We start from the raw sequence: 25791 nt of genomic DNA, 5'->3' as shown, positions 1-25791 counted from the left end.
CAGTTTCCACTGATCTTTGCTGGTGAAATGTGTCTCCTGTAGGCAGCAAATAGATGTTTTTTAATGCAGTCTACTAATCTATGACATTTGATTGATGAGTTTAAGCCATTTACACTCAAGATAAATATGTATGGGTGATACTTTGGTCCTGTCGTTTTGTTTTGGTTTTTTTGTTTTTTTGTTTTTTTTTTTTTGGTCCTGTCGTTTTAGCAATTGGTTGTTCCTTGGTTTAGTCTTCTGTTGTCATTTTACTGGGATGTTCTTCACATTTGCCTTTGGTTTTGTTGGGTGCAATTCCTTTTCTCTGCCAAGAGAACATCTTTAAGTATCCTTTGTAGGGCAGGTTTGGAAAAGGTATATTCTTTTACCTTTTCTCTACTGTGGAAGAATTTTATTTCATTTTCAAAGACAAAAGAAAGTTTTGCTGGATATGCTATCCAGGGCCAACGGTTTTTTGCTTTTAGAATCTGAAATATGTCACTCCACTCTCTTCTGGCCTGTAGAGTTTCCTGTGAGAGATCTTCTTGAGTTTAATTGGCATTCCTTTATATGTCAACTGATTTTTGTCACGTGCACATCTAAGGATTTTTTTCCTTATGTCAGATTGAAGAGAGCTTGATGATCATGTGTCATGGTGAAGACCGCTTTTGGTCAAGCCTGTTGGGGAGGGCTGCGGGAGAGGACGTCTAGCTCGGATCCCGAACCCAGTCCGCCATGTGCCCATGGCTCATGGCGGGCTGGGCCCGGACATGCCTGGGTGCGGCCTGCTTCCTTCTGGGGTGAGTACGCCGAGGGGGGAGGCCTCTGTGACTGGGCATGTCCGGGACCCACCCACCACCCTCATTGGGTGGTGGGTGAACGGGATTGGGGAGGGGCGCAACCTCGGGCCTGCAGGATTTAACCTCCGGCTGCCAGAGGCGAGCCGAGGGCTGCGGGAGAGGACGTCTAGCTCAGATCCCGAACCCAGTCCGCCATGTGCCCGCCATTTGGCGCCAGGCTGTGCCTGCTGGCCGCCCGGCCGGGGAGCTCTGGGGTATTGGACATCTGAATCGCTGCTGAGATAGCTCTAGAGTGACCCCACTGTTTCTGGGATCTGAGTCAATCCTAAAGATTCCCAATGCCAGTAACTCTTCCTTTGAAGAACTTCCAATCCCTTAATAATGCTGAGCTTTGAACACCTATCAAGTAAAAGATAAGCTCCGGCTTGTGTAGCAGGCTGGCACCTAATGGTCCTCGGAGCAACCACGTGCAGGTGCGTGATTTACAGCTAGGAACGGTCCCAATCTGGGATGCCACAGCTGGGATGAGGTTCCCACCAAGGGGTGTATGTGCTGGAATGGGGGCTGCGTTCTATCTAGGAAACAGTTGCAGTCACCCGAGGCACTAGTGTGGGCTGGGATTGGATGCACCAGGCCGGTTCAGATCCCAGCACCATCTGGTGTTATGGAGAAACAGGGTAGATGTGGGACTGACTAGGCTGGGTCTCAATCCCCTTCTGAGCCATGTGTGAGCTGTATGTGGGTATGGATGAGCCATGGCTGGGCTGAAACATCCAACAACAAGAGTCAGAATGGGGTGAAAGCCAGCCAGGAAAAGCCACTGTTCCTGCTAGGACAGGAGGTGAACTGAGTAGGGTTGGCTCAAGAACCCCCTGGCAAGCGCAAAATCTGGCATTGGGAGGGGTTCTGATGGAGGAGCCTGGGCAACTCCTCTGGCAGGACACAGTCCCTGCAGGTAAGCGCGAGAAGCATGATTGGAAACAGCCCAGAATAGGCCATGGAAAGTTTCCCACTGGCATGCATTCGGCATGGGTCAGGAGCAGGCCAGGCTGAATCAGTTCATGTCATCCTCTGGCAAATCCGATCACCAGAACAGAGTGTGGAATGGGCCGGGTTTGGTTGCGACAAAACCAGTACACATTCTGGAACGCCAGGGCGTGGTTGCCTGTACTGGATATGAATGCAGCACCCATCCAGCACACGTGAGATCCAGGAAGGGAGGGGCAGAGCTGGCGGGGGGGGGGTTAAGGGGCTGGTCCCCTCGCTGGACAACCACTCCCACTGGAGAGTGTTGGCTGGGATAGAGACAGACACGACTAAGCAAGGCTACAACACCTGTGCGCTGCATGTGGACAAGATCAGGGCCACAGCATCAGCTGGCAGAAGCTGGCACTGGGGACTAATTCTGTCGAGTCAAATCACAGGACCACCTAAAGAGTGCATAAATCGGGACAGAGAGACCTGGGAGGGAAAAAGTGGGTTCCCCCTTCTTGGGTCACTATTCCCATGGGAGGGCATGAAAACTAGGACGGGGGCTGGGATGGCTAGACAGAGGCACTCAACAACATCTGTGAGGGCTGGATGGTTGAGTCGATTAGATAGAACTAAGCTTTAATACCCATTGACAAGTACCAGAGCCAAATGGGATGGGGGACAGACTGGTCTTCTGCTACACAAATTGGCAAACCAGGGTAGGGGGCAGGCTTGGTGGGGGTTATTGTGGGTCGCCCCGACTAGGCTGCAGCTCCCACTGGTTGATGTAAGGGCCGAACCAGACTGGACTGCAACAGCCATTGGTTCCAGTGCAACTCGGGACTGAAAACAGAACCAACACAGCAATTGCAACCACCAGCTGATCAGGGTGATGGACTGTGCCGGGCCCTGTGCTTGCTAGAACATACAAGAATCTGGTCTGGGAATACCTCAAAGTATCTTTGGAGATCTCCCCACTTGAACTGCTGGACTCAGAATTCTAACCAAGAAAAGACAGAAGACAGAATAGGACAATCATTCATCTCAGCTACATGTTGGCAGCGAAATATGGGACAAATGGAGACTTCATGATGGACCATATCAATCAGTGGACCACCTCATTGAGCGAAACTGGCAGTGACTCATAACTGGAGAACTATTAACTCCACTTGAGCACATATCTCAGAGCATGCCCCACATCCGGGACTTGGGGTGGGCGGGAAACCGGGTGGGGCTTCTCCCTCAATATCCCCTTTTACCTCAGATACATGATGGAAACAATATGGACATAATAGCATTGCCCACCTCCCTATCCCCCTGAACCTTTTTTTTTTTTTCCTTCTCTTTCTTGATTTTCCTTCAACTATAGTTAACTATGTAAAGATTGTCAACAACAATACAATAAAATGGATTATAAAAAAAAAAAAAAAAAAAGCCTGTTGGGAGTTCTATGCTCCTTCTAGATCTTATTTCCCAATTCTTTCTCTAGATGAGGGAAATTTTCCCTTATTATTTCATTGAATACATTTGTAAAACCAGCTTCTCTTTCTCTGCCTTCTGGGACTCCCATAACTCTTATATTAGGCCTCTTAATAGTGTGTTTCAATTCTTGAATACATTTTTTGGCCTGATCCAGCTCTGCTTCCAGCTTTTTGTTTGCTTCCCCCTGATGACAGGAAATATCTTCCAATTCTGAGATTCTTTCTTCTGCTTGCTTCATTCTATTTTGGAGACTCTCCATTATGCTTTTAATTTGTTCCACTGTATTCTTCATTTCTGATATATCAGCTTTCATTTGATTCATTTCCAGTGTGAGATATTCCTTAAATTCCTTGAATGTCTGCTTTATGTGCTTCTCATTGTTGATAAGATGTTTTATAGCAAGTGTTTAGAATTCTGTATCCCTCATTTTCTCGATGTCTTCATCAGTGAACTCTGAGGTTGGCATAGGCTTTTGCTCCTTTGCAGGGGAGTCTTCAGTAATATTCACTGTGCCTTTGCCTCTTCTTTTGCTCTTGGTCATTGTACTTCTGGTTAGCAGAGTCTTCTCCTTGGAGCAGGTTTTAAGCTGTGTCACCCACAGGTCTACAGTTTGATTTTACTTATTGAAGTTTGTACATGGCTCTTTGTTTGCAGTCACTTGTGCCACTCCCTCCAGCAAGTTCCAGGCCTGGGTTCTTATGTTAGATTTTCACCATGGTCTCTGTATCCCCAGCTCCTGGCTCACCAGTGTCCACCTCCTGTGATAGCATGCTGAGACTGCACGGTTGTCTGTACAATCTTTCTCCCACTTCCGGTTGGAGCAGGTTCCAGGATTAGGGAGACACCAGGTGTCCTACATAGCTAGGTTGTTGTTGGTGGTGATCTTGCAGGAACCTGTTGGGCGTTAGGTCTGGGTGCCACACAGACCTACTTTGACTCGTACGATGATACAGTTGGTATTATTTTCCTGTGGGACCAGTGCATGCGCACAGCTCACTATTGTCCCTGCACTCTTAAAGTCGTTGCCACAGTGTACAAAATGGTACCTAATGTGCCACTACTAGAGTTCTTGATCTGCTGGCTGTCAGGTCTGAGGGCTACCAGGATCTATCTAGGGTGGAACCTGTAGGATGCACGTTGTTACAGTTCGCTGAGCTAGAATTGAGTTCAATCCCAGCTCAATGCAAGAGCAGAACTGTCCATAGCCCTTGCTTCGTTAAACAAAACAGCGCCCAATTCAGCTCTAGGGGGCTGACTGGGCTGTGAAATCCACCCTGTTCTCACACTGCCCATCTGGGATCTGCTGCTCTGTCTCTGTTCCTGGTCAAAGCAAACACACCAGCAGAACGGACAGTTCTTTGTCTGGGTTCACTGCCTGAGCTCCCGGTAGAAGTCCCTTCCCACCTGGTTGCTGGTGGAGTTTCTGCTGCTGGTGGAATTCAGATCGCCACTTGCTGAATGCTGCTGGGGTATCAGTCACTGCAACACCACACTGTTGTGTCTGCTGCTTTCCTGTGTCCGTCAGTCTCCGGGTACCCCTCTGCTGTTGTTCTGTCCTTTCCTATTTCCTGGAATGTGTCCTCTCTGCTTCACACTGGCTAATATTTCTCTGTCCGCTTAAATGTGTCCCTACCCTATTCTGCCATCTTGATTCTCCGTGCTGTACTTTAAAAAAAATATATCTCTTTCTATCCCAGTGTAATAGAAACTCTCATTAAAACAAAACAAAACAAAAAGCTTTATTTATTTAACTTGAAAGTCAGAGTTAGAAAGAAATTTTCCATTTTTGGTTCACTCTCCAAATGGCCACACGGCCAGAGCTGACCTAATCTAAAGCCAGTAGCTAGGAGTTTCTTCTGGGTTTCCCACATGGGCACAAGGACCCAAAGACTTCGAGCATATGTTGCTATTTTCCCAGGCCATAAGCAGGGAGCTGGATAGAGAAGTAGAGCAGCCAGGACTTAAACTGGTGTCTGTAACGGATGCTGGTTCGGCAGGTGATTAGCTTGCCACACCACTGTGTAGTCCTTCTCTTGAATTTTCATAAATATTTAGATAATTGCCCCATATTATCTATTCCACAATTCATCTTTTGCCCACCAATCTAAAAATTTACTTGTGATACTCACTGAGATTTTGTTGTGGCACAGGTCTGTTTTCCGGGCCCTATAGTTAGTTACACAGATCCATGAACCATTCCGCCTCCACACCACACTATCATGATTACTGGAGATGTAGTCTTGTTTAGAAAGACAAGCTCTCCATCTCACTTAGCTTCAGGAATGTTTTGAATATTCTTGATCTTTCTGATGCTCCCACAGGAATTTTGGAGTCATCCCATCAAACTCGGTCTAAAAAATTCTTTTTGAACTTTGATTGTAATTGCACTGAATCAGCGGTTCTCCACTGTAGACAGTTTTGGCCTTGAGGGAACACAAAGCCATGTCTGCTGACATTTTTGATTCCCACAACCAAAAGGGAATATATGCTAACAGTATCCAGTGAGTAAAGGCCAACGATAATACCAAATATTCTACAACACACAAATCCAATAGCAAAAAATTGTCTGGCTTGGAGCTGGTACGATGTGTAGCAAGTTAATCCTCATCCTGTAGCACAGGAGTCCCATGTGGGTGCTATTCAAGCCCCAGCTCTTTGCTGCTTACTGTCTCCCAGTTTGGTGACACTGGATTGCAAGCTCTTTACTTGATTTTAGGTGGCAAAAATACCAGGGAGCTCATTTTGTAATTGAGGAGGCCTCCTTTGTGCAGAGATGGCTGCCTGGGATGACTTCTGGACCTGTGGAAGGCTGGTTTCAGGACACTAAGCTTAAGGTTTTCTTACCAACAATCCAGGCAGACCTCAAAAGCATTTTCGTAACTACCAACAATGCCCTCACACAACACAAGCTCTACAGTCCCCTGCTGCTTCTCACAGCATCACAGTCACTCTGACCTCTGCCCACACATTCTGATTTATTTGCTTCAGCTATCATAAACTGTTGGAAGTCAAGATCGCTGGTGACTTCCCATACACCCTGTGAGGCCAGTGAATATCTCAAAAAGTGTATCATTTCCAATCTTTGGTTACTGGACAACAGATGAGTGCCTAGTGACTCACTATTAGAGGCAAATCTTGATCTTTTTTCTAAAAAAAAAAAAATCTCCTTTTTATAAAAACAATCTGACTCTAGTTACTGCATCTCTCTATATACATATGTCTAAATGATGGCAGTTAAATAGACTGGAAGTGAATGCTTCTTAAAATAAGCATGCGTTGTTTATGCAATAGTTATTTTCTTAAACAAAAACAAAAGAACATTAAGTAGTGTGGAAGTAAACATCCCAGCATGTGAATGGTGGCTGATTTGGGATGGTAAACTGCTATATTTCATATAATTATTTTAAGATTTAAAAGAATTAACTGCTTGATGTTTATCAGTGCAGATTAGTTAATAGGAACCACAGCTTCCATCATGAGTCCTGCCTGGCATCTTGTCTATGGGAACTAACTACGACTCCACATCAACTCCAGCAGCACAAAATTCACCACAGAGAATAACAACACCAAGGCCTGTGGTTTTGCTTATAAAGGCAGGCAACTACTTTGAGGTATAACTTTAACATTTTTTCTTCATTTTATTGACATGTAATATTTCTAATACAACGTGATGTTTTGATTCATGGTAACTAGTAAAACTACCTCCTCAAATTTTCATCATTTCTCTGTGACGAATACATCTGAATTCTCTCCTAATTACGACAGAATACATTGTCACTAACTACACTTACGTGTTTTATCACTGGACACCAGAACTTATTTCAGCAAAATGTAGCACTGCAGTATATATGGATCAAACTCTTCCAATTTCCCTTCCCCCTTTCACACCCCAGTCTCTGATAACCACCCTCAACTTCTACCCTCCACTTCTGTAAGATCAATGTTTTCAGATCCATATATGAGATCATGTGTTCCTGCACCTGAATTAATTTACTTGACATAATGCCCTCCAGGATCCATCTATGTTTCTGCAAATGACAGTTTCAAGATTCTGTGTGGCTGAATATTATTCTATGGTTATACACATTCTGTGTGCATAGATGCTGCATTTTCTTTACCCATCCTCTACTGATAGCTCTGTAGGTACAAACAGTGGTGCAGAAAACATGAGAGTGTGGGTGTCTGTTCAACATGCTGATTTCACTTCCTTTGGGTCTGCACCAGGAGTAGGGATTTGGGATCACATGGTAGGTTCCATTTTTAGTTTTTTGAGAAACTGCTATATTGTTTTCCGTAACAGCAATAATAATCGATATTCCCACCAGTGATGGGTAAGAGTGATCCTTTTCCCACATCCTGCAATTACGTTGCAATTTCTCTTTTTTTTAACAGGCAGAGAGGTAGTATCTCATTGTGGTTAAGATCTGCAGTTCCGTGGTGGTGAGTGATGTGACTCAGCATTTTTCATATTTGTATATCTGCTGGCCATTTTTAAGTGTTCTGAGAAATTTCTATTCAGATGTTTAGCTCATTTAATTGGACCATTTGTTACTGTGCTATTAAATGGTTGAGCTGCTTACATATTCTGGACGTTAACTCCTTCCCACATATATAATTTGTAAATATGCTTAATTCAGCAGCATAGTAAAAAGATCATTATGACCAAAGTAGAATCCATTCCAAGGATGTAAGAATGGTTCAGACATGCAAATAAATAAATGTGAGATATACTACATCAACAGAAAAAGAGTATAAAACAATAAGATCATTTTAACAGATGCAGATAAATATCCAATATACCTTTACGATACAGAAAAGTTTCTATAAATCAGTTTTAGAAGGAATGTACCTCAACACAATGAAGATCATCTATGACAAACTGAATAGCTAGTATCATACTGAACACAGAAGAGGTGAAAACTCTTTCTCTAAGACCGAGAACAAGACAAGAACATCCACCTTGACCACTTACGTTCAACACACAAGCAGTGTTACATTCACCAGTACTAGAAGCCTTGGTTGGAGCGATTAGAGAAAAGAAGCAATGTAAATACAACTAGCAAAGGAAGAAATTAAGCTCTGTATATTGTATAAAGAAAATCCTAAATAATCCGCCAAACACCTTTCGGAAGAAATGATTCCAGTATAACTTTTGGTTTAAAATCAATCATATCATATTTTCAGGAAAATATTCCCTTAATACAAAACTCCATTACATGTAACATGATCCAGAGGGTCATCCTTTCATGTAGATGAATTCCACTGCAGAGATTGCCACTCAAGAGCTCTTCATGAACACTGAAACAAGCACCACAGGCAAACACTTGCAATCTTTAGACGCAGTTTTCATAGTAATTACTGCCTTGAGCAAAGGGCCTACCGCTGATGCTTACAGCTCAGGGAAGCTGTGATGTAACTGTGCTGTCTGTAGTTTTCTGTCTTGCCATCCAGCAGCAGGTACCCTTCAGTTCATCCCCTTCAAACAACAAAAGCATCAAACAAAAACCACACAAGCTATCTTCCAGAATTAAAACCTGGGCTAAATATTCAGGCATAGGAAAAAAAAGAAGTATTAATGTGTATACAATGCTTTCTTTAAGTACCTCATTTCTCTTGCTAATTTACCATGCAGAAGTAAGGTGCAGATGTGCTGGTTCTAGCTGCTAAAGCCTGGAAATCCGATTTCCAGCAATGTTTTTTTTCTTTCACTACAACTAAATAATTTAGAGACATCTTTAAATACCTTCTTGCGGAAGTTTACCTGCGTGGCACACTTGCTTGCTCCATTTCCCCAACTCCAATGTTATTGCCATTTTTCATTTCTCCCTTTGTTTCCGACCAGCCACTGATCCCACTGATCCACTGCCTCCCTACCTCCCATGCTCTCTTTAAACAATGCTGCTCCCTTGTCTCCACTAGCCCAGAGAAGGGTCCTATAAGCATGGATTCAAACTGTCTCTTAGAAAACTTCTGGCCCAATTTGTGTTTCTTTACAAAGCAGTAAGAATAATCTTCCAACAGCTGTTTTCAGTAATAAGAAAGCCAAGTTTTGTGACTAAGCAAAACATCCCTTCTGTTCTTCAAGCTCTACAACAGTTTGTAGTTGCTGGGCTTCTCGAATTGAAATGTCCAACAGTGTTTACTATGTCCTCAATGAACTGTTCTGAGTACTCTTAACTGTCTGCTCAATTCTCTACAGATTCAAATGTATAGTTTTTACACCACTTAGCTGGGCAACCACATACAAGGAACTTCAAAAAGCTCATGACAAATAGTATTAAGAGATATTTACTCGGGTGCAAAAAAACAAAACCCATGCATAGATTTTTTTCATAATGTGCATCTTCTATGAACATTTTTTTAAAAGATAATTAATCCATTTGGTGATCTCTGTATTGTTCCAATTTTAGTGCAGGTATTGCCAAAGTGAGCACTTACTGGTTAATTTGGAAAGCTGAGCAACACAGAAACACATAGAGAGAAATACACAGATCTTCGTTTGCTGGTTCATTCCAAGTTGTCCAGATGGGATCCCGACGCATGCCAAGGACAGGATTTTAGCCACTGGACTGCTCTGCTGGGCCCAGAGAGTCATGTGTTTAGCCTAGAAAACCTAGTTTTGGCTATTTAGGGAAGAGAGCAATAGTCCCAGGATCTGTGTGGCCTCTACTACTACCGCTTCCAGCCATTCCCACTTCTCACCCATCTACCCATCTCCTACGCTTTCCTCTGTACTTTTCCTACCCTTCAATGAATGCTCTCCCAATTCGATTTCTTATCCTTTCCAACTCCCTCCCAAAGTGTTAGTTTTCTCTCTTCCTTTAACTATAAATTCAGATTCAAATATCTACATGGGAAACAGTGCTGCTAAATTTATTTAATCCAGTTACTCTTTTCCAAACAGAAATAGACATAGCTGTATACCTAGTATATATAGTGCTTCAAAAAGTTAATGAAAAACAGAAAAATTGTATGCTGCATGCATACTAAATATATAAAACAAAAACAAAACTAAGACTTTAAAACAAAACAATGATAGCATTTACATCCAAACATTTGCTAGTCCCTTTCAATTATTCTGTTTCTATTTTGACTTGGCATTTACTTTGATGATGTCATCACTAATCTCTAAGCAAGTCTCTTCTGTAACTTTTTTTATGAAACATATGTGAAAATAAACAGTGCATCTCAAGACATAACCTCCATGAGCAAACACCTAATTTGCTTGCCATGCCTACAACAATGGCTGGGATATACTGGGAGCAAAACTTTGACAGTAAACTGAAAACTTGTTTTAAAAGGTCAAAAATCATACAGAGCTCAGTCTAGGGAACAGTATGTCATAAAGTGGGGAAATGTCACTTGGAGTTAAAAAAGGAGAAGAAACCTCATCTGTGTCTATAAAGCAATGCACCAGAGTTTCTGGTATGAACCATAACAACGCCTCGGCATTGTTACTTAGGAGGTGAAGCTGACAGTGAACCTGACAGAGGCGGCTTCATTCAGAGCGCTTCTGCTGGCCCCTGTGCTGATGGGTCTCTGGCTGCACTCAAGGCTCGCCCTCAGTAGTCACCTCCTCCACATGGCCTCCAATAAAGTGATCCCTAGCACTCAGTCAGCTGACTCCGCCTTTGGTGTCATACAGACTGCTATTGACATGCTTTATATTTATTTTGCTCATGTGTTTAATGTCTATTTCTATCACTAGAATGTTAATCCTACGATTGAAGGAGTTGCACTTCATTCACTGCCATAGCTCTAGGTTTCTGGATACTTAAATTTCAAATAATAAATTCAATAAATTGTGTGTTTACAATGAAACAGGAAAGAAGAAAAGATACAGAAGAAGGAAGATCAAGGGAAGTAGCAGAGGGGATGAAGCAACTTTGGAGGAGAAATAAGTGGCTGTTTGATTCTGCGATGCTATTTTTAGAACCAGTTTTAAACTTTAGGCCTCCATGAGGTGATTTCAGAATGAACTGCAAACGCTTTTCAAGATTTTATTTCAAAAGAAACGGATGGAAGAGGTTCCACAACATTCAGAAGTATTTGAGCGCTATTTACTATCATAATTCCGACAACCAACTGTCTCTCCTTCTCTCTCTCTTTGCCCCCCCCCCATCTATCTATCTCTCTTCCTCTCCCTCTCTCAGGTCAGAAGCTGTCAGACAGAGAGGTCACCCATCCACTGGTTCACTCTCCAACTGCCCACAATAGCAAAGCTGAGAGCCAGAACCTGAATCCAGGTCTCCCACATGGAAGGTGAAAACTCAACCACCTGCTGCCTCAAGAGAGCAAACTCCAGGCGCCCTGAGAGGGGGTGTGGGTATCTTGACTGATTAGTCCTAACCACTAGGCCAAACCACTTGCCTCTACTTCTTTTAATGTCTACCTCCCCAATCCACAAGCACAACTGAATAAACACATGAGAATGACTAAGTCAGAGAAGTACTTGCATACATTTTTACCAAGATTAGTTTATATTGGTATTATTCACATTTTAATTAATGATTAATTCAACAATTTAATTTTCCTTCAATAATGTAATTAACATTTTTGATTTCCCACACCTGACACTTCAAGTTATCTGTTCATACTGAACAGCTGCATACCTGCTTTGGGGTTCTTCCTTCACAGTGGCTAAGCTCAGGCTGCTCACAACCTAATCCCCTAGGAGCAGAGATGTGTTTCTCACAGTTCTGAGGGCTAGCTCAGGAAGCCCACAAGGTCAGGCTGTGCTTGAAGGATCCTGTTCTGGGCTGCAGGTGCAGACTTCCAGCTGGAGTCTCGCTTGGCCACAGAAGGCTGACCAAGCCTCTGAGAGTCTCTTCCATAAGACCACCAATGTCCTTCATGAGGACCCCCTCCCCACCCCATCCCCACACCTTCATGACCTAATCACCTCCCCAAACCACAGCACAATATTCACTCAAGAAGCTCAGAAGTAAGCCTCTGAAAATACTTGTAACCATACTATTCCTACTGTGTCCCTCACCTTAGGGGACAAAGTTTACTTTCTTTCAAGGAACAGTTATCCAAGTTACATTTCATTAATTTGCTTGCCCCTCAAATGGTTTACTTCTTTAAAAAAAAAAAGATTTATTTCATTTTTATTGGAAAGTCAGATAGACAGAGAGGAAGATCTTCCATCTGTTGATTCACTCCCCAAGTGGCTGCAACAGCTGGAGCTGAGCCAATCTGAAGCCAGGAGCCAAGAGCTTCTTCTGGGTCTCCCATGTGGGTGCAGGATCCCAAGGCTTTCAGCCATCCTCTACTGCTTTCCCAGGCCACAAACAGGAAGCTGAATGGGAAGTGGTGCTGCTGGGATTAGAACCAGTGCCCATATGGTATCCCAGCATGTTCAAGGGGAGGACTTTAGGCCCTAGGCTACCGTGCCAGGCCCTAAAACAACATTTTTAATGTTCTGGCAAATGCAGTAGAAAAGATCCTTCTGCTTTCAGTTTTCCCACTGATTTCTATAATAACATCATAAACAAGCTCTTTTATTAAAAAGAAAGTTCAGTCATCCTGGCTTTAAGATTTATGCAAGCTAAATAGTATAGAGTACTATTCTAGAAGAAATTTTAACGTACTTTTAGAATTTTGAGGCACTTTAGAAAACTCAATTTCTTTATGCACAAAATCAGTGCCCAAGCACACATACCCAGACCCTTAGAGAACAGTTTATTCCAGTGATAAATTAAACCTTCCTCTTCTCCACAGTACGACGTATAACATAGCAGTATTGATATAACTACGAAATCTGATCATTTCTTAACTGCTCTTAAGCGACACCTCTGGCACTGTAAGTCCACGTTCACTGTACTTACTTTTACTTCTCAGGCGTGTTTTCTTGGGAAGCTTTTGTTTCTTCTGGGAGGCAGGGTTTTCTGGCATGGGGGCGGAGGCACAGGCTGTTGGTGAGTTCCCTGCACTGGGTAGTTTTTTAGGCAGCGCTATGGAGCAGGAGGTGCGCCGTCGAGTCCGACTCGCCACTTCCCTCTCTCTGTGCAGCAGCTGCTCATCCATCAGCAATGTCATGAGTTGCTTGGACTTTTCCCGAATGTAATAACCTGAAAAATGCATTTCATTTGCTTGTTAAAGGAAACTCTAGTTAACACTGTAATAATGATTTGTATAATAATGATTTGTATTCTAAAAAGAAAGCAAAACTGAGCAAAGTCAAAACCCTGTCGTAAATGAGGAACTGCCCATAAACACGCTCCTCTCCGTGTATTGTGGGAAGTAAATAAATCACTATGATGAAATCATGCCACAGATTGGCATTACATTTTTCACATTAAGTACATTATTGCTTTTCCTTTTAAAAGCAATACAAACTGCAATAAATCATACAGCATCGCATCAAAGAAGATGAATGAATTACATCTAGACATACTGACCTAGATGTATGACCAGGGCATATTGCCAAAGATTTAAAGTAAAAACCATTTGTAAAATTAAGGAGAAAATAAACTACCTTGTGTGTTCATAAAGAGACTTGGATGAGAAGCGCCCAGATGGCTGCTGGGTGAATGGGTGCCCTCCAGAACCTAGGCACTGCCATCACGATGGTCACAATGGTATTAAGAGGTCAGGTTCTTGTCAAGGTGTTTAGGCCTGAGGGCTCCTTCCTCATGAACGGGATTACGGCCTTATAAGCGAGGATTCATGCAGTGTTAGCCTTTTGCTACCTTTTGCCTGATACCTCATGAGAACATAAAAGTGTTATTTTTTTTAAAGAAATTTTATTTTTGATGATATTTTCATAGTTGAGAAGGATGTATGTCCATTGAACCAGTGATTCATGTGGAAAGGGTTGAGGAATGAGGGGAAGGTATAAGACAATGGCTTTCAATCCTTTCTTTCTTCCTGTATCTGGGGGAAGGAAGGGAAGGGAAAGGGCCACTCCCAGGAGCCCAACCGCCTCAGTATCCATGAATGGCAGATGGTCACCCAGCGTCATCCTAGGGTTCCTGGTTTGGAGCATGCTTTGAGGGTACTGCTTAAGTGGTCCTGATAGTTCTGAGATGCTGTTAATTTCACTGCTCCAAGGTTGAGAAAATCCTTTCAAGGTTCATTGGCTGACTTCATTTACCTTAGAGTTTCCACTTGCTCAGACACCTGCTGTCAAAGCTTGGCTGGGAGAGTTAGCCAACCTGTTCTGCCCTGCATCCTCTGCTAAGGCACTAGATGTCCTCTGCAGGCCGCAATGATCTGTCATGTTGCCCATGTGCATCTGGGCATGCTGTCCACTACACAGGCTTCAGCAACCAAAGAGGCATACTCTGACACATGCACTCCACAGTCAGATCACAGATCCTGAGATTTTCCCTGTGGTTGGAGTTTTGAGTCCAGCAGTCTAATTGGGTGGGGGTGGGGGCTCCCCAAAGAAACTTCACCTGAGATGACCCCAGGCATAAACTCCTGGGTGTGCCAGCCAGTGTGGAGTCCAGTTCTGTCCATCACCCATATCAGCCTATACACACATACACACTGGTGGTTGCAATCATCTGGTCAGTTCTGTCCCCAGCCCCTTTTCATGCGCAAACCAATGGATGTTGTGGCCCAGCCTAACCATACTTCCCACACATTCGGCTCTCACACACCAGCAGGAACTGCACCAGATGTTCTATTCTTTACAAATTGCTCTGGTATTTTGTTACAGTTGCATAAAAGATACAGATGATCAGGCAGATTGTCTACTTACAACATCACTAATATTTATTAGTTTAAAGGAGTGCTACTGTGGTGAGACTAGAAAAGGGAGAGAGGCATTGACGTTTCTTTGACTCAACATCCTATGAAAACAATTTGTTAGTATTAGTAAGGGGCAAAGTATATGGAAGCCAGAAGTGCAGTGACAGCTCTGCCCTCAGGCATCTGCCTGGGCTGCAGCCTGTCTGAAAAGCAGTATAAGCAGATCTGCTCAGTTTAATTTGCAGACATAAAGTACACTACAACTTCTAATTCATTCAAGTACCAGTCTGAGTACTATTCTAAACTCTCCCACATGAGAAGAAATAATGGAAACCAGTCACCTCTCTGCATTTTGTGACCAACTCACATAAGTATGGTCTTCCCCAGCTTTCTTCCAGAAGTAAATTGCAAAGTCTCCAAAGATGGATATTTTGGGCTTTAAAGCATGATGAATTAAAGTACTGCTATTTTCTAACAACAATTGGCCAAGGTTAAAGTGATGAGAAATGGTCAAATCCAGGGCACATTTAAATGACAGAGACCAGATTATCTATCACCTCATTAAGGACTGATTTGATCAGTATCAGAAACCTTGGCTCAGGTTGCCAGCTTCACCAAAATTAACTTACTGAATCTCATTTCTTAGTCAATTCTTCCTCCAAAGTTTCTAACTGCTGCAAACATTATTAATACCAGCACCTTTAACTTCCTATAAGTGTAGTATATAACTTTAAAAATCCAACAGTGTTTTGGGTCACTGCTTTGTCACATAATAACAACAAGTCTGCTGTGAATTTCAGCCTTTAGGGATAATATGTCATATCTGAAAAATGGACACAGCTTGGTTGGGGAGGTGTGGAAAATGTGCTTTCCTGGTCTTAGGCTGGTTGCTCACCTGCCACTCTCCCCCACTCTGTTTACTCGTCACCCTGACATTACCTGGTGATCGCTCCTGGCCCCTCATCTCCTGGGAGCCACTGCAGACGGCACCAGAACCCTCAGAATGGCTAGCTTCCCAACATGTTCAGGTCTCCATCCAAACGTCACCTCCTCAGAGAAGCGTTCTTCTGTTCAGATTCACCTTCCTTAAGCCACGCCCTCATCCCCTTCACGTCTCACCCAGCCATCTATCACTAGCTGGTATTACACATCTACTGACTGGTGTTCGCTCCTCATCTAGAATGTAAGTCCCATGAGGGGAGCAAATCTCATTTTAGATACTTCACATCTATGTCGTTTCTAGAAGAACGATTGGCATATAGTGTATGCTCACGAGTATTTACTCAATGAATAAATCAAAAAAAAAAAAACAAATAATCAAAAATCTTTCACACTTTCTCCTTGATATAATGCAATGGAACCACACTATATGGAAAGATACTGAGGCCAAGTGACAAATTGGCTTCCTGAAAAAGTTGTTTGGTCTAAATAAGCTCTGAAATAGGGGCAGGATTTCACACAGTTCTAAGACATGACCTGGAATACCTGCCTCGCAAATCAGACTTCCTGCGTTCAAGACTTCCTGCTACTGTGCACCTTGCACAGGCTGATGATGGCTCAAGTACTTGGGGCTTTGCCATCCATGTGGGAGACCTACAAGGAACTCCAGGTTCCTGGCTTCAGACTGTCCGAACAGCTATTGTGGGAATTTGGGGAGTAAACCAGCAGTTGAAAGACATTTACATTCATTCGCTCTCTCCCTTTCCTTCTCCTCAAATAAATAAAATCAATAAGGGCAGAATACTCCACCAGGAATCTGTGTGGAATGTGGGATATGAGGGCTGCTGCAACAGTCCTAAGAGACAAGCAGATACACCAAGTGGACAGTGCTTGGGGACCTCTCCTCCCCCACCACCTGGGCTCCTCCCTGAGGTAGAAGTCAGCAGTGCCAGCAAGGTCAGGTCAGGAAAGCTTACAAACCAAGGACGATGTCACCCAGAGGTGAGCTTCACACTCTACGACCTCAAGATGCTGTTTACTGACTTGGCCGGAGGGAAGCAAATGGGAGGACATCCAAGAAGGACCCCACAAACAGGCCCCAGGGGTGAGCTAAGCAATTGCAACAGTAACAATGAGACAACATCTACTCCCTTCTATCCTGTAAGCCAGGAAAAGGAAGGAAGGAGGACATAGTAACCAGAATATGGAATGTTCTGGAATATGGAATATGATAGTGCTGAGAGTTTAAACTTGGGCAACAACTGCTTTGTGCCTCAAAGAAAAGGGGACAAGAAAATAGAAAAGATTCTTTTTGAAATAAGATTTTAAATTATGCAACAGATTGCTAATCAAAGATATTATTTTAAAAACCAAGTTAGAAGGTTAGTCAATGTGCAGGTTACAATGAAACTAAAGCCAGCCACTACTGTAACTGCACTGTCATCAGTGACAGCAACCTCTCCCAACACACCCACACATGCCCCGGCCTAGACACCACTGCTCTCAGCTTCTGTACACTTTCCTAGCACTTGACACAGTCTTACAGTTCCAGTTTGTAACTGCACATCTCATAAGTATCTTTTTCCTCTATTTCACTGTAACGTCCATGATGGCCAGAACTACATATGAAAAATTTTGTAAAATAAATAAATGAAGATAACAAGGACAAACATTCCCAAATGTGAGGAGGAATCTTTATAAAGCTTACAACTGGACACCATGTAAAGAGGCTTGGGAATATGATAAATCTAAAGACCACGAACACTGAAGTGTACAACCAGGAAAAGTACATAACATAATCTTCAGAAAAATGTGTCATGCATCAAATAGTAGTTATGAAACATCTTATTACTGATTCATTGCTGTACCAAAGCCTATTCTTTCAACACCTTTCCTCTTCCCATTCTTATTAGAAATGTACACACACACGCTCCAAATCAGTTACACATGCCTGTGGGTTATATCCACCAAATGTCTTCTGAGTCCATTTCCTCCTTACCATCTCCCTTAACTCAGACCCCCATCATTTGTCGTCTTTGGTACCCTAAGTCATTTATACTTATCTCCCTTCCAAAACAGCCTCCACAATGCATGCAGGGGTCGGGCTCAAGTTGGGAGAGGAAGAGTAAAGTATCCAAACAAACTGTAAAGGGAAAACATCCCAGTCACATTGGTGCAGTAGCTCAGGCTGGAAAACATTCCCTGTGTTCTGCAGCAAATGCACAGCAACACTAGAGATTGCCAGTCCCCAAAACAAGAGAAAAGTCCATGGAACAAGGAAGAGCAGCCCAGAGCCTCAGGGCTGCTGAGCTTCCATCTGGCCGCCACGTGTTAGGGAACTAGAGCTGAGCCCACCTTTGATGTGAGGGGGTGGGGTGGGGAGTCTGTGCTGTGAGAGAAGGCCTGGAGCTTGGAGGAGAGAGTGCCCAACTGCTCCTTGGCCTGGCTTATTTTCTTTGGAGGTGCAGAAGCAGGAAGATAAGCCTTTAAGCCTAAAACCTCCAGAGTCAAGTTAAGCCACTTACTTGGTCTGTCCCTGTCGGTAACACGCTTCTACGTTTGCAGGGCATGAGCCCCAAACCACCAAGGCCTGTACTTGAGGTTATAAGAGAGCTGAGAAGAGGGAAATAAAAACCCAACACAAAAGCAGAAGAGGATATGGACTATTGTGAGAAGACTCTTCCATTCACAATAAACTTGAAAACCAAAACTCCAAAATACATGCTTTAAAAAAATCTAATGTTGTGATCAGCATTACGGTACGCAGGTTAAGTCCCCACTTGTCATGCTGGCATCCTATATCAGAGTTTGGGTTCAAATACTAGCTGTTCCACTTCTGATCCATCTGTCTGCTAATGTGCCTGGGAAAAGCACACAAAATGAGCCAAGTCACCCTTGGGCCCCTGTCACCCTTGTGAGAGACCTGGGTGGAGTTCTGGGCTTCTGGTTTTGACCTGGGCGTTGTGGCCACTTGGGAAGTGAATAAGCAGATGGAAGATGTCTCTCTGTCTCTTCTCTCTTTCTCTGTCACTTTGTCACTCTGCCTCTATAAACAAACAAACAAACAAATAAATCTTTTTTAAAAAAGAATTGGAGAATCAAAATGGCGGAATAGAGTGAGAACACATTAGTCAGTGTGAAGCAGAGAGGGCATATTCCAGGAAATAGGAGAAAACAGACCAACAGCAGAGGGACAACTGAAGACTGACGGCCAAAGGAAAGCAGCGGAGACAACGGGCTGGGGCTTCAGTGACCTGATACGCCAGCAGCATTCAACAAGTGGTGATCTGAACTCCACCAGGAACAAGGTGGGAAGGGGATTTCACCAGGAACTCAGGAGGTGAACTGACAAAGAACTGCCCATCCTGCTGGTTGGTTTGATTTGACCAGGAACAGAGACAGAGCAGCAGCAGATCCCCAACAAGAGGTGTGAGAACAGCGTGGATGGATATCACAGCCCAAAACCCCCACTAGAACCAAATCAGGTGCCATCTTGTATAGGGAGGCGTTTTAATTTCTTTTTTTCCTTCCTGTTGTTGATTTTGTTTTGTGGCTTTTCATTTAAGGGGATGAATAGTAACTGTGTAATGGAGACTATCATAGCCAGTGGCATGCTGTTTAATTTCATGGCATTGTTAATTTCTGTTTTTCTTCCTGTTACTGATTTTATTGTGGCTTTTCACGTGGGAGGATTTATTGTGACTGTGCAGTAGAGACTGACATGTCCAGATGTGAGGATATGCTGCAGTTGCATCTCTACTTCCGGATCAAGGATGGACTCCCAGTGACACTGTCGGGTGTATCTTGACAATGGGTTGCTGGACTCTCTGCCATTGTCCATGCCCACAATGATGGACTTATGACTGTCTATGAGAAACTATGCTGTTGTAATGATGTGGGAGTACTCAGTTTGGGGGGGGGGGTGAATTAGGGAAAGAGGTAAGGGAAATCCCAAGGCGTATGGAGCTATATCATAAAATGATAAAATGATAATAATAGTTAAACAAAGAAGTAAAAAAAGGATCTAATGCTAAGAAACAAAGATAGCTGATATTAAACACAAATCTACTCTAAATGAAATACACATTTCTATACACATTCTATACACATTCTAGAGTCAATACTTTATGGAATTTAAAAATCCTTTAAAATATTTTAAAATATATGCTTGAGATTACTATAGGACTCATGCCCAGAAAAAGGAAAATGAACTAGAGGCCAAAATAAAAACCAGCAAAAATAAAGTAAGTACAGATGAAAATGGAAAAATGCACTAGAAAAGCCCTAGATATGGGGGATCAGCATTGTGGTAAAGTGGGTGAGGTTGTTGCTTGCAATGCCAGCATCTGTATGGGATGATTGGTGTTCCAAGTACTCCACTTCTGATCCAACTAAGGGCCTGGAAAAAGCAGTGAAGGATGTCTCAAGTGCTTGGGTCCCTGCTACCCACAGGGAAGACCCGGATGAAGCCTCTGGCTTAGTCCTAGCCATTGTGGCTGTCTGGGAGTAAATCTGCTGATTTTCTCACTTACTCTGTTTTTCAAATAAATAAATGAATCTTTTTAAAAATCGTAGAAATGAAAACTATCAGAACAGGCAACTGGCATGGCTGTTAAGATGCTGGGCTTAATTCCAGGTTCTGACTCCCGGCTCCAGCTTTCTGCTAACACAGACCCCGGGAGACAACAGTGATGGCCCACCCAGGTCCTGCCAGCCACGCGGAAAGTAACAACTGCATTCCCAGCTCCTGCATTTGGCTGCACTGCACTGCCCTTGATTACAGGCATCTAAGCAACGAACCACAGGATGCGAGTGCGCTGTCCTTGTCTCTCCGTCACTCTGCTTTTCAAGTGGATGAAACGTTGAAAAAAAAAAGTCTTCAAAGACCAAACAAATAAATAAATAAAAAAAAACACGACTTACAGAAATCTGTTGAAAAATCAAAGAATAGGGGCAAGGCACGATGGTGCAGTGGGTTAAGCAACTGCTTAGGACACTTGCACCCCTTGTCTGAGTGCTAAATCTTGGCTACTGCACTTCTAACCCAGCTCCCTGGTAAGGCGCCTGGAGAGGAGCAGAGCATGGCTCAAGCACCCGAGGTGCCTCAGCCTATGAAGGAGGCCCACAGAAATCTGGGCTCCCAGCTTCAGCCTGGCCTGGCCCCGGTCCTTCCAGGACTTTGGGGAATAAACCAGGAGACAGAAATCTGCCTCTTCCTGCCATTCTGCCTTTCAATATACTTGTATATATAAACACTAGGGGAAAAAAAAACAAATAAACAAGAAAGAAAATTTAAGATAAAAGTAAAGTAAATCTTTATTTATTTTTATTGCAAAGTCAGATATACAGAGAGAAGGAAAGACAGAGAGGAAGATCTTCTATCTGATGATTGACTCCCCAAGTGACCACAACAGCAAAAGCTGAGTCAGTCTGAAGCCTGGAGCCAGGAACTTCCTCTGGATCTCAAAAAGTTGGGCTGTCCTCAACTGCTTTCCCAGGTCACAAGCAGGGAGCTGGATGGGAAGTGGGGCTGCTGGGATTAGAACTGGTGCCCATATGGGATCCTGGCGCATTTAAGGTGAGGACTTTAGCCACTAGGCCACCATGCAGACTCTAAAAATAAATCTTAAAAAACTACTAATTTCTTCTTTGGGCCAACAGGAGCATATTTGTCAGTTAGCTGATCAGTCATTTGATCAGTATTTATTCCGTACCTCCACTATACTACATAAAGAAACAGAGGCACAAATAAAGTGGTTAGCCATTGCAACACTGTCCGGTGGGGAAAACTGAGTTGTCCATCAGTGATCCCAGGAGTGTGCCAGGGCCATGGCAGATTTGGGGCCAACGGGCTGGGCTTGGACAAGGGAGTAGCTGCTCAATTCTCCAGGACAATAATAAAGATTTTCCTGAGGAACAGCTGCCCAAGTTTCATATTTTCACATAACTGTTTGTTTTAGAAAATGATAATAATAAAAGTAAAAATCAATCAAGGATTAAGAGGATCAGCTAACCATGGCTGATGATTTGCCACTATGTGCCTAACTTGCAGAAATATCTCTAATCCTCACAACCCTTGGGGTTAATCACTAAGTCTACTGCACAAAAGAGAAAGGTAAGGTTAAGAGTGATGAAGTAACTTTAATGTTAATAAACCAGAACGTGGAGATTAACACTACAAAAATGATTAAGTATTGGCTTTAATTTCTCTCATTGATTTTGGTATGCAGGAATGAACTATCTTATTTGATGAGACCCTTAGTAGAGAATAATTCTATTTGCACAACACTCAAAGTGCTAAGCTGATTGTTCTTCTTTTCCAGTTTACTGTACTCCGTCATCCGTGTAAGTGTAATAAATAAAGAAACAAAGACTATCCAGCTGCGTAAAGTCACAATAAGTTTCAATAAATTCCTATTTTGCTTCCTGCTATCAGGATTACCAACACAATCACATTTGTTGAAAAAGAAGACAAGATTATCTGGTACATTCAATTATTTTAAGTAATGATGTGTGCTTAAACTCACAATAGTATAATTTTTAGTCACAAAGCTTATGATGATCTAAAAGCTATGACATGTGCTTTTAAGGAAGACTATTTGTCCATCAAAAATATTTGGTACAGGAAACTGCATTTGCTTACTTAAGCTACAAACGATCTCAGAAGCCTTGGGTTAACCCACCACCGCCGAGCACAGCCGCACTCCACTAATGTCAACCATCACAGATCAGATGAATTCTCAGAGAATTTTAACTAGTGCTGTCTGACAAGGGCTGAAAAAAATTCAGTCTGATCTACTCTGAAGCTAGATATTTTTCTCTGGTGCTTTCTTTTTCTCATGTCACCTTAAGCTCAGGTCCTCCTAGAAACTACTAACTCCCCAACTTTCAGTTACTTGGCTTTCCTGACTTGACCTGCCTAACGATCATCTAAAGCAAATCATTATTTACACTGTTAAAGTTTCTTATTTCCCTTGAGTTTATTCCTTCCAGATGTCTTGGCTTTGTTTGTTACAGTCACCTTGAAAAGGAAAACCTCAAGCATTCCTTTTCCTGCCCCACACCCACGGCTCCCTCCTGGTCTAAACATTTCCAGGCACCAACACTTGGTGCTTTCCTTTCTAACTGCGCTGGGACTCAGAAAACATTCTATTCCAAATCAATTTTAATAATTCATAACCTAAGGTAGCTATGACTAAATATGTTAGATATTCCAGAGTACTTGTTTTTTATAACTTTTTTTTATATCTCTGAACCATGGTATTAAAAAAAAACTAACTCGTTCATGTTTTGGTGAGCAAGTAAGGAAGCTGGTGATTGCTCTAGGCCCAACAAGGGACACATTAAGGATCACAAGAAAGTAACAGCCTTTACAAGGACAACACATGAGTTAGGTCAGTGACAATGATGGTGCAAAACTAAAACGGCAGTAACGGGGCCCACGCTACGGCCTAGCCGGTTAAGTCACTGCCTACGATGCCGGCATCCCATACAGGGGCTAGTCTTGTCCAGGCTGCTGTATTTCCGATCCCGTTCCCTGCTCATGGCCTAAGAAAGAAGCATAGGATGTCCCACGTGTTTGGGTGCCTGCCACCCAAGCGGCAGACCCAGATACAGCTCCTGGCTCCAGTCTGGCTCTGTCCTGGTAGTTTCAGCCAAAAAACAGAAGATCTCCCTGCCTTTCAATTGAGTAAATAAGTCTTAAAAAATGAAGTAAGATAAAATGACAGTAAAGTCACCAAGGCATACTACTTCTAGTAAAATTGCTTAATTTTTTAACTTTGAAAATTGGTCTTTTTAAAATGTATCCCTTTTATAAAAAATATACCTTCAATTTAAATACAAAGTACTTCAAAAAGTTTGTGCAAAAAACAAAATTAAAAGATGCACTTTTCACAAACTTTTTGACTATCCCTCACATGGAGTGAACAGAGAAGGAGGAAGGTGCTAGCTCATACACATGTGCTCACTTGCTCTCTAGTCCTGCCTTTCCAATAAATAAATCTTCTTTTAAAAAATCTCCCACAAACTCTCTGAAGTACCTTTTAATGTATGTACATATGTATATATGAAATAAAGACATTAAAAAAGATTTTAAGTGAAATTAGTTTCATGACTTACCTAATTGAGAATAAAATAGCATATAAAGGGCCTGGCATCATAGCCTAGTGGCTAAAGTCCTCACCTTGTATGTGTCAGGATCCCATATGGATGCTGGTTCTAACCCCAGCTGCCCCACTTCCCATCCAGCTCCCTGCTTGTGACCTGGGAAAGCAGTGGAGGATGGCTCAAAGCCTTGGGATTCTGCACCCGCATGGGAGATCTGAAAGAAGCTCCTGGCTCCTGGCTTCGGACTGGCTTAGCTCTGGCCAGCAGTTGCGGCCACTGGGGGAAGGAACCAGCAGATGGAAGATCTTTCTCAATGTATCTACTTCTTTCTGTAAATCTGACTTTCCAATAAAAATAAATAAATAAATCTTTTTAAAAATAGCATACAAGCATTTCCTAAAAATCTACGTTGGCTTTTAAAAGCTATTCTTTTTGTGTAAATTAATATTTTGATGATGTGAAAAAGTTCTCACATTTGAGTATTTTCCAGACAATTTTGATTAGAGGAATTCTAGTAATTCAGTGAAATTTCTAAAATATTTTTAACTCAATTAAAAGAGGCTGTTTAACTTAACAGGATCTATACCAGTTACTTTGTTCAGGCATTGATTGGCTAAACAACCTAACCTCTATCACCTGATTTCTCTTAGCTTTGGCTCCACATCCCTGCAAAAGCCACACAGACCTGCTCTTTCTTACCCACACAGGATATGAGTCAAGCCCCCAAGAACAGTGTGAAACTTTAGGTAGGATGGAATCTTACATACTGTGTCTGATGTTTTACACACACACCCATGAGAAAGTTTTGCCTAGATATTAGGCATAGTACAAGATTAACAGCAATAACTAATAATAGCAAAATTATACTAACAAATTATATTAAAAACTACTTAAAACTTTTAAATGGAAATTTCTTTGTAATATTTTTGGAGCACAGTTCTTAGTGAACTAAAACTCGGAAAGTGAAAACTCTGGCAATCGAGGCTATTTTAGCCTTCTCTCCTCTTAGGATGCTTTAGGCATCAAATAGAACAACGTCCATGAATGTTGTATTGTTAGTCTAATGATGCTCAAACAACTGTTTCCCATAAGGAAAAGATGAAGTTTACCTCTTTCTCACGATGTACACAAAGTTAATTCTAAAAGACCTAGCTAAAACCAGAAAATGCCTAGAAGAAAATGTAGGACAATATCTTTCTCGAGGCTGGCAAGTTTTTCACATAAGACCAAAGAGGCATAAAAAAAATCACACTTTATCAAAATTACAAACTTTAAAAAATTATTTTTTGCCCTATAGCCTCTTGTAGACAGATCTTGAGGGCTTGCTTGGCATACCCTTGACCATGAACAGTCTTTCTGTACCAGGGAAAGCCATCCTTTCCACCTGGGGACAGGATCTTGGGAGAAACACATGTGAAGAGTGAGGAAGGAAAGGGATGCCCACAAAACCAGCCAGACCAGCCAACCAACCCCGCAGTCAACGGGGGACAGGCCGGCCAACCAACCCTGCAGTCAACGGGGAACAGGCTGGCCAACCAACCCCGCAGTCAACGGGGGACAGACGGGAGCCAGATAATTCCTTGCTTGTAATATTTTATCATTATGTAATTTAAAATAGTGCAATTTTTAAAGATTTATTTATTTTTATTGGAAAGAAAGATTTGCAGAGAGAAGGAGATAACAGAGAGAAAGATCTTCCCTCTGCTGGTTCACTCCCCAAGTAGCCATAGCAGCCGGATCTGAGCTGATCTGAAGCCGGGAGCTTTATCCAGGTCTCCCACGTGGGTGCAGGGTCCCACGGCTTTGAGCC

General features: G+C 42.7%; 1 protein-coding gene across 1 annotated transcript in view; it reads right to left on the bottom strand.

The window, feature by feature from the left end:
• ENTHD1 (ENTH domain containing 1) overlaps nucleotides 1-25791 on the bottom strand; it is a 128237-nt gene that overhangs the window by 72947 nt on the left and 29499 nt on the right. The window contains exon 3 of the mRNA XM_058673448.1: nucleotides 13064-13306. Within this exon, the coding sequence (XP_058529431.1) occupies nucleotides 13064-13306 (243 nt within the window). The remainder of the gene's footprint in view (nucleotides 1-13063; nucleotides 13307-25791) is intronic.

This window comes from Ochotona princeps, chromosome 15 (genome assembly GCF_030435755.1).
Source record: "Ochotona princeps isolate mOchPri1 chromosome 15, mOchPri1.hap1, whole genome shotgun sequence".
NCBI classification, from domain to species: domain Eukaryota; kingdom Metazoa; phylum Chordata; class Mammalia; order Lagomorpha; family Ochotonidae; genus Ochotona; species Ochotona princeps.
Note: the sequence above shows the minus strand (reverse complement) of the source record. Positions and strands in the feature narration are given on the sequence as shown.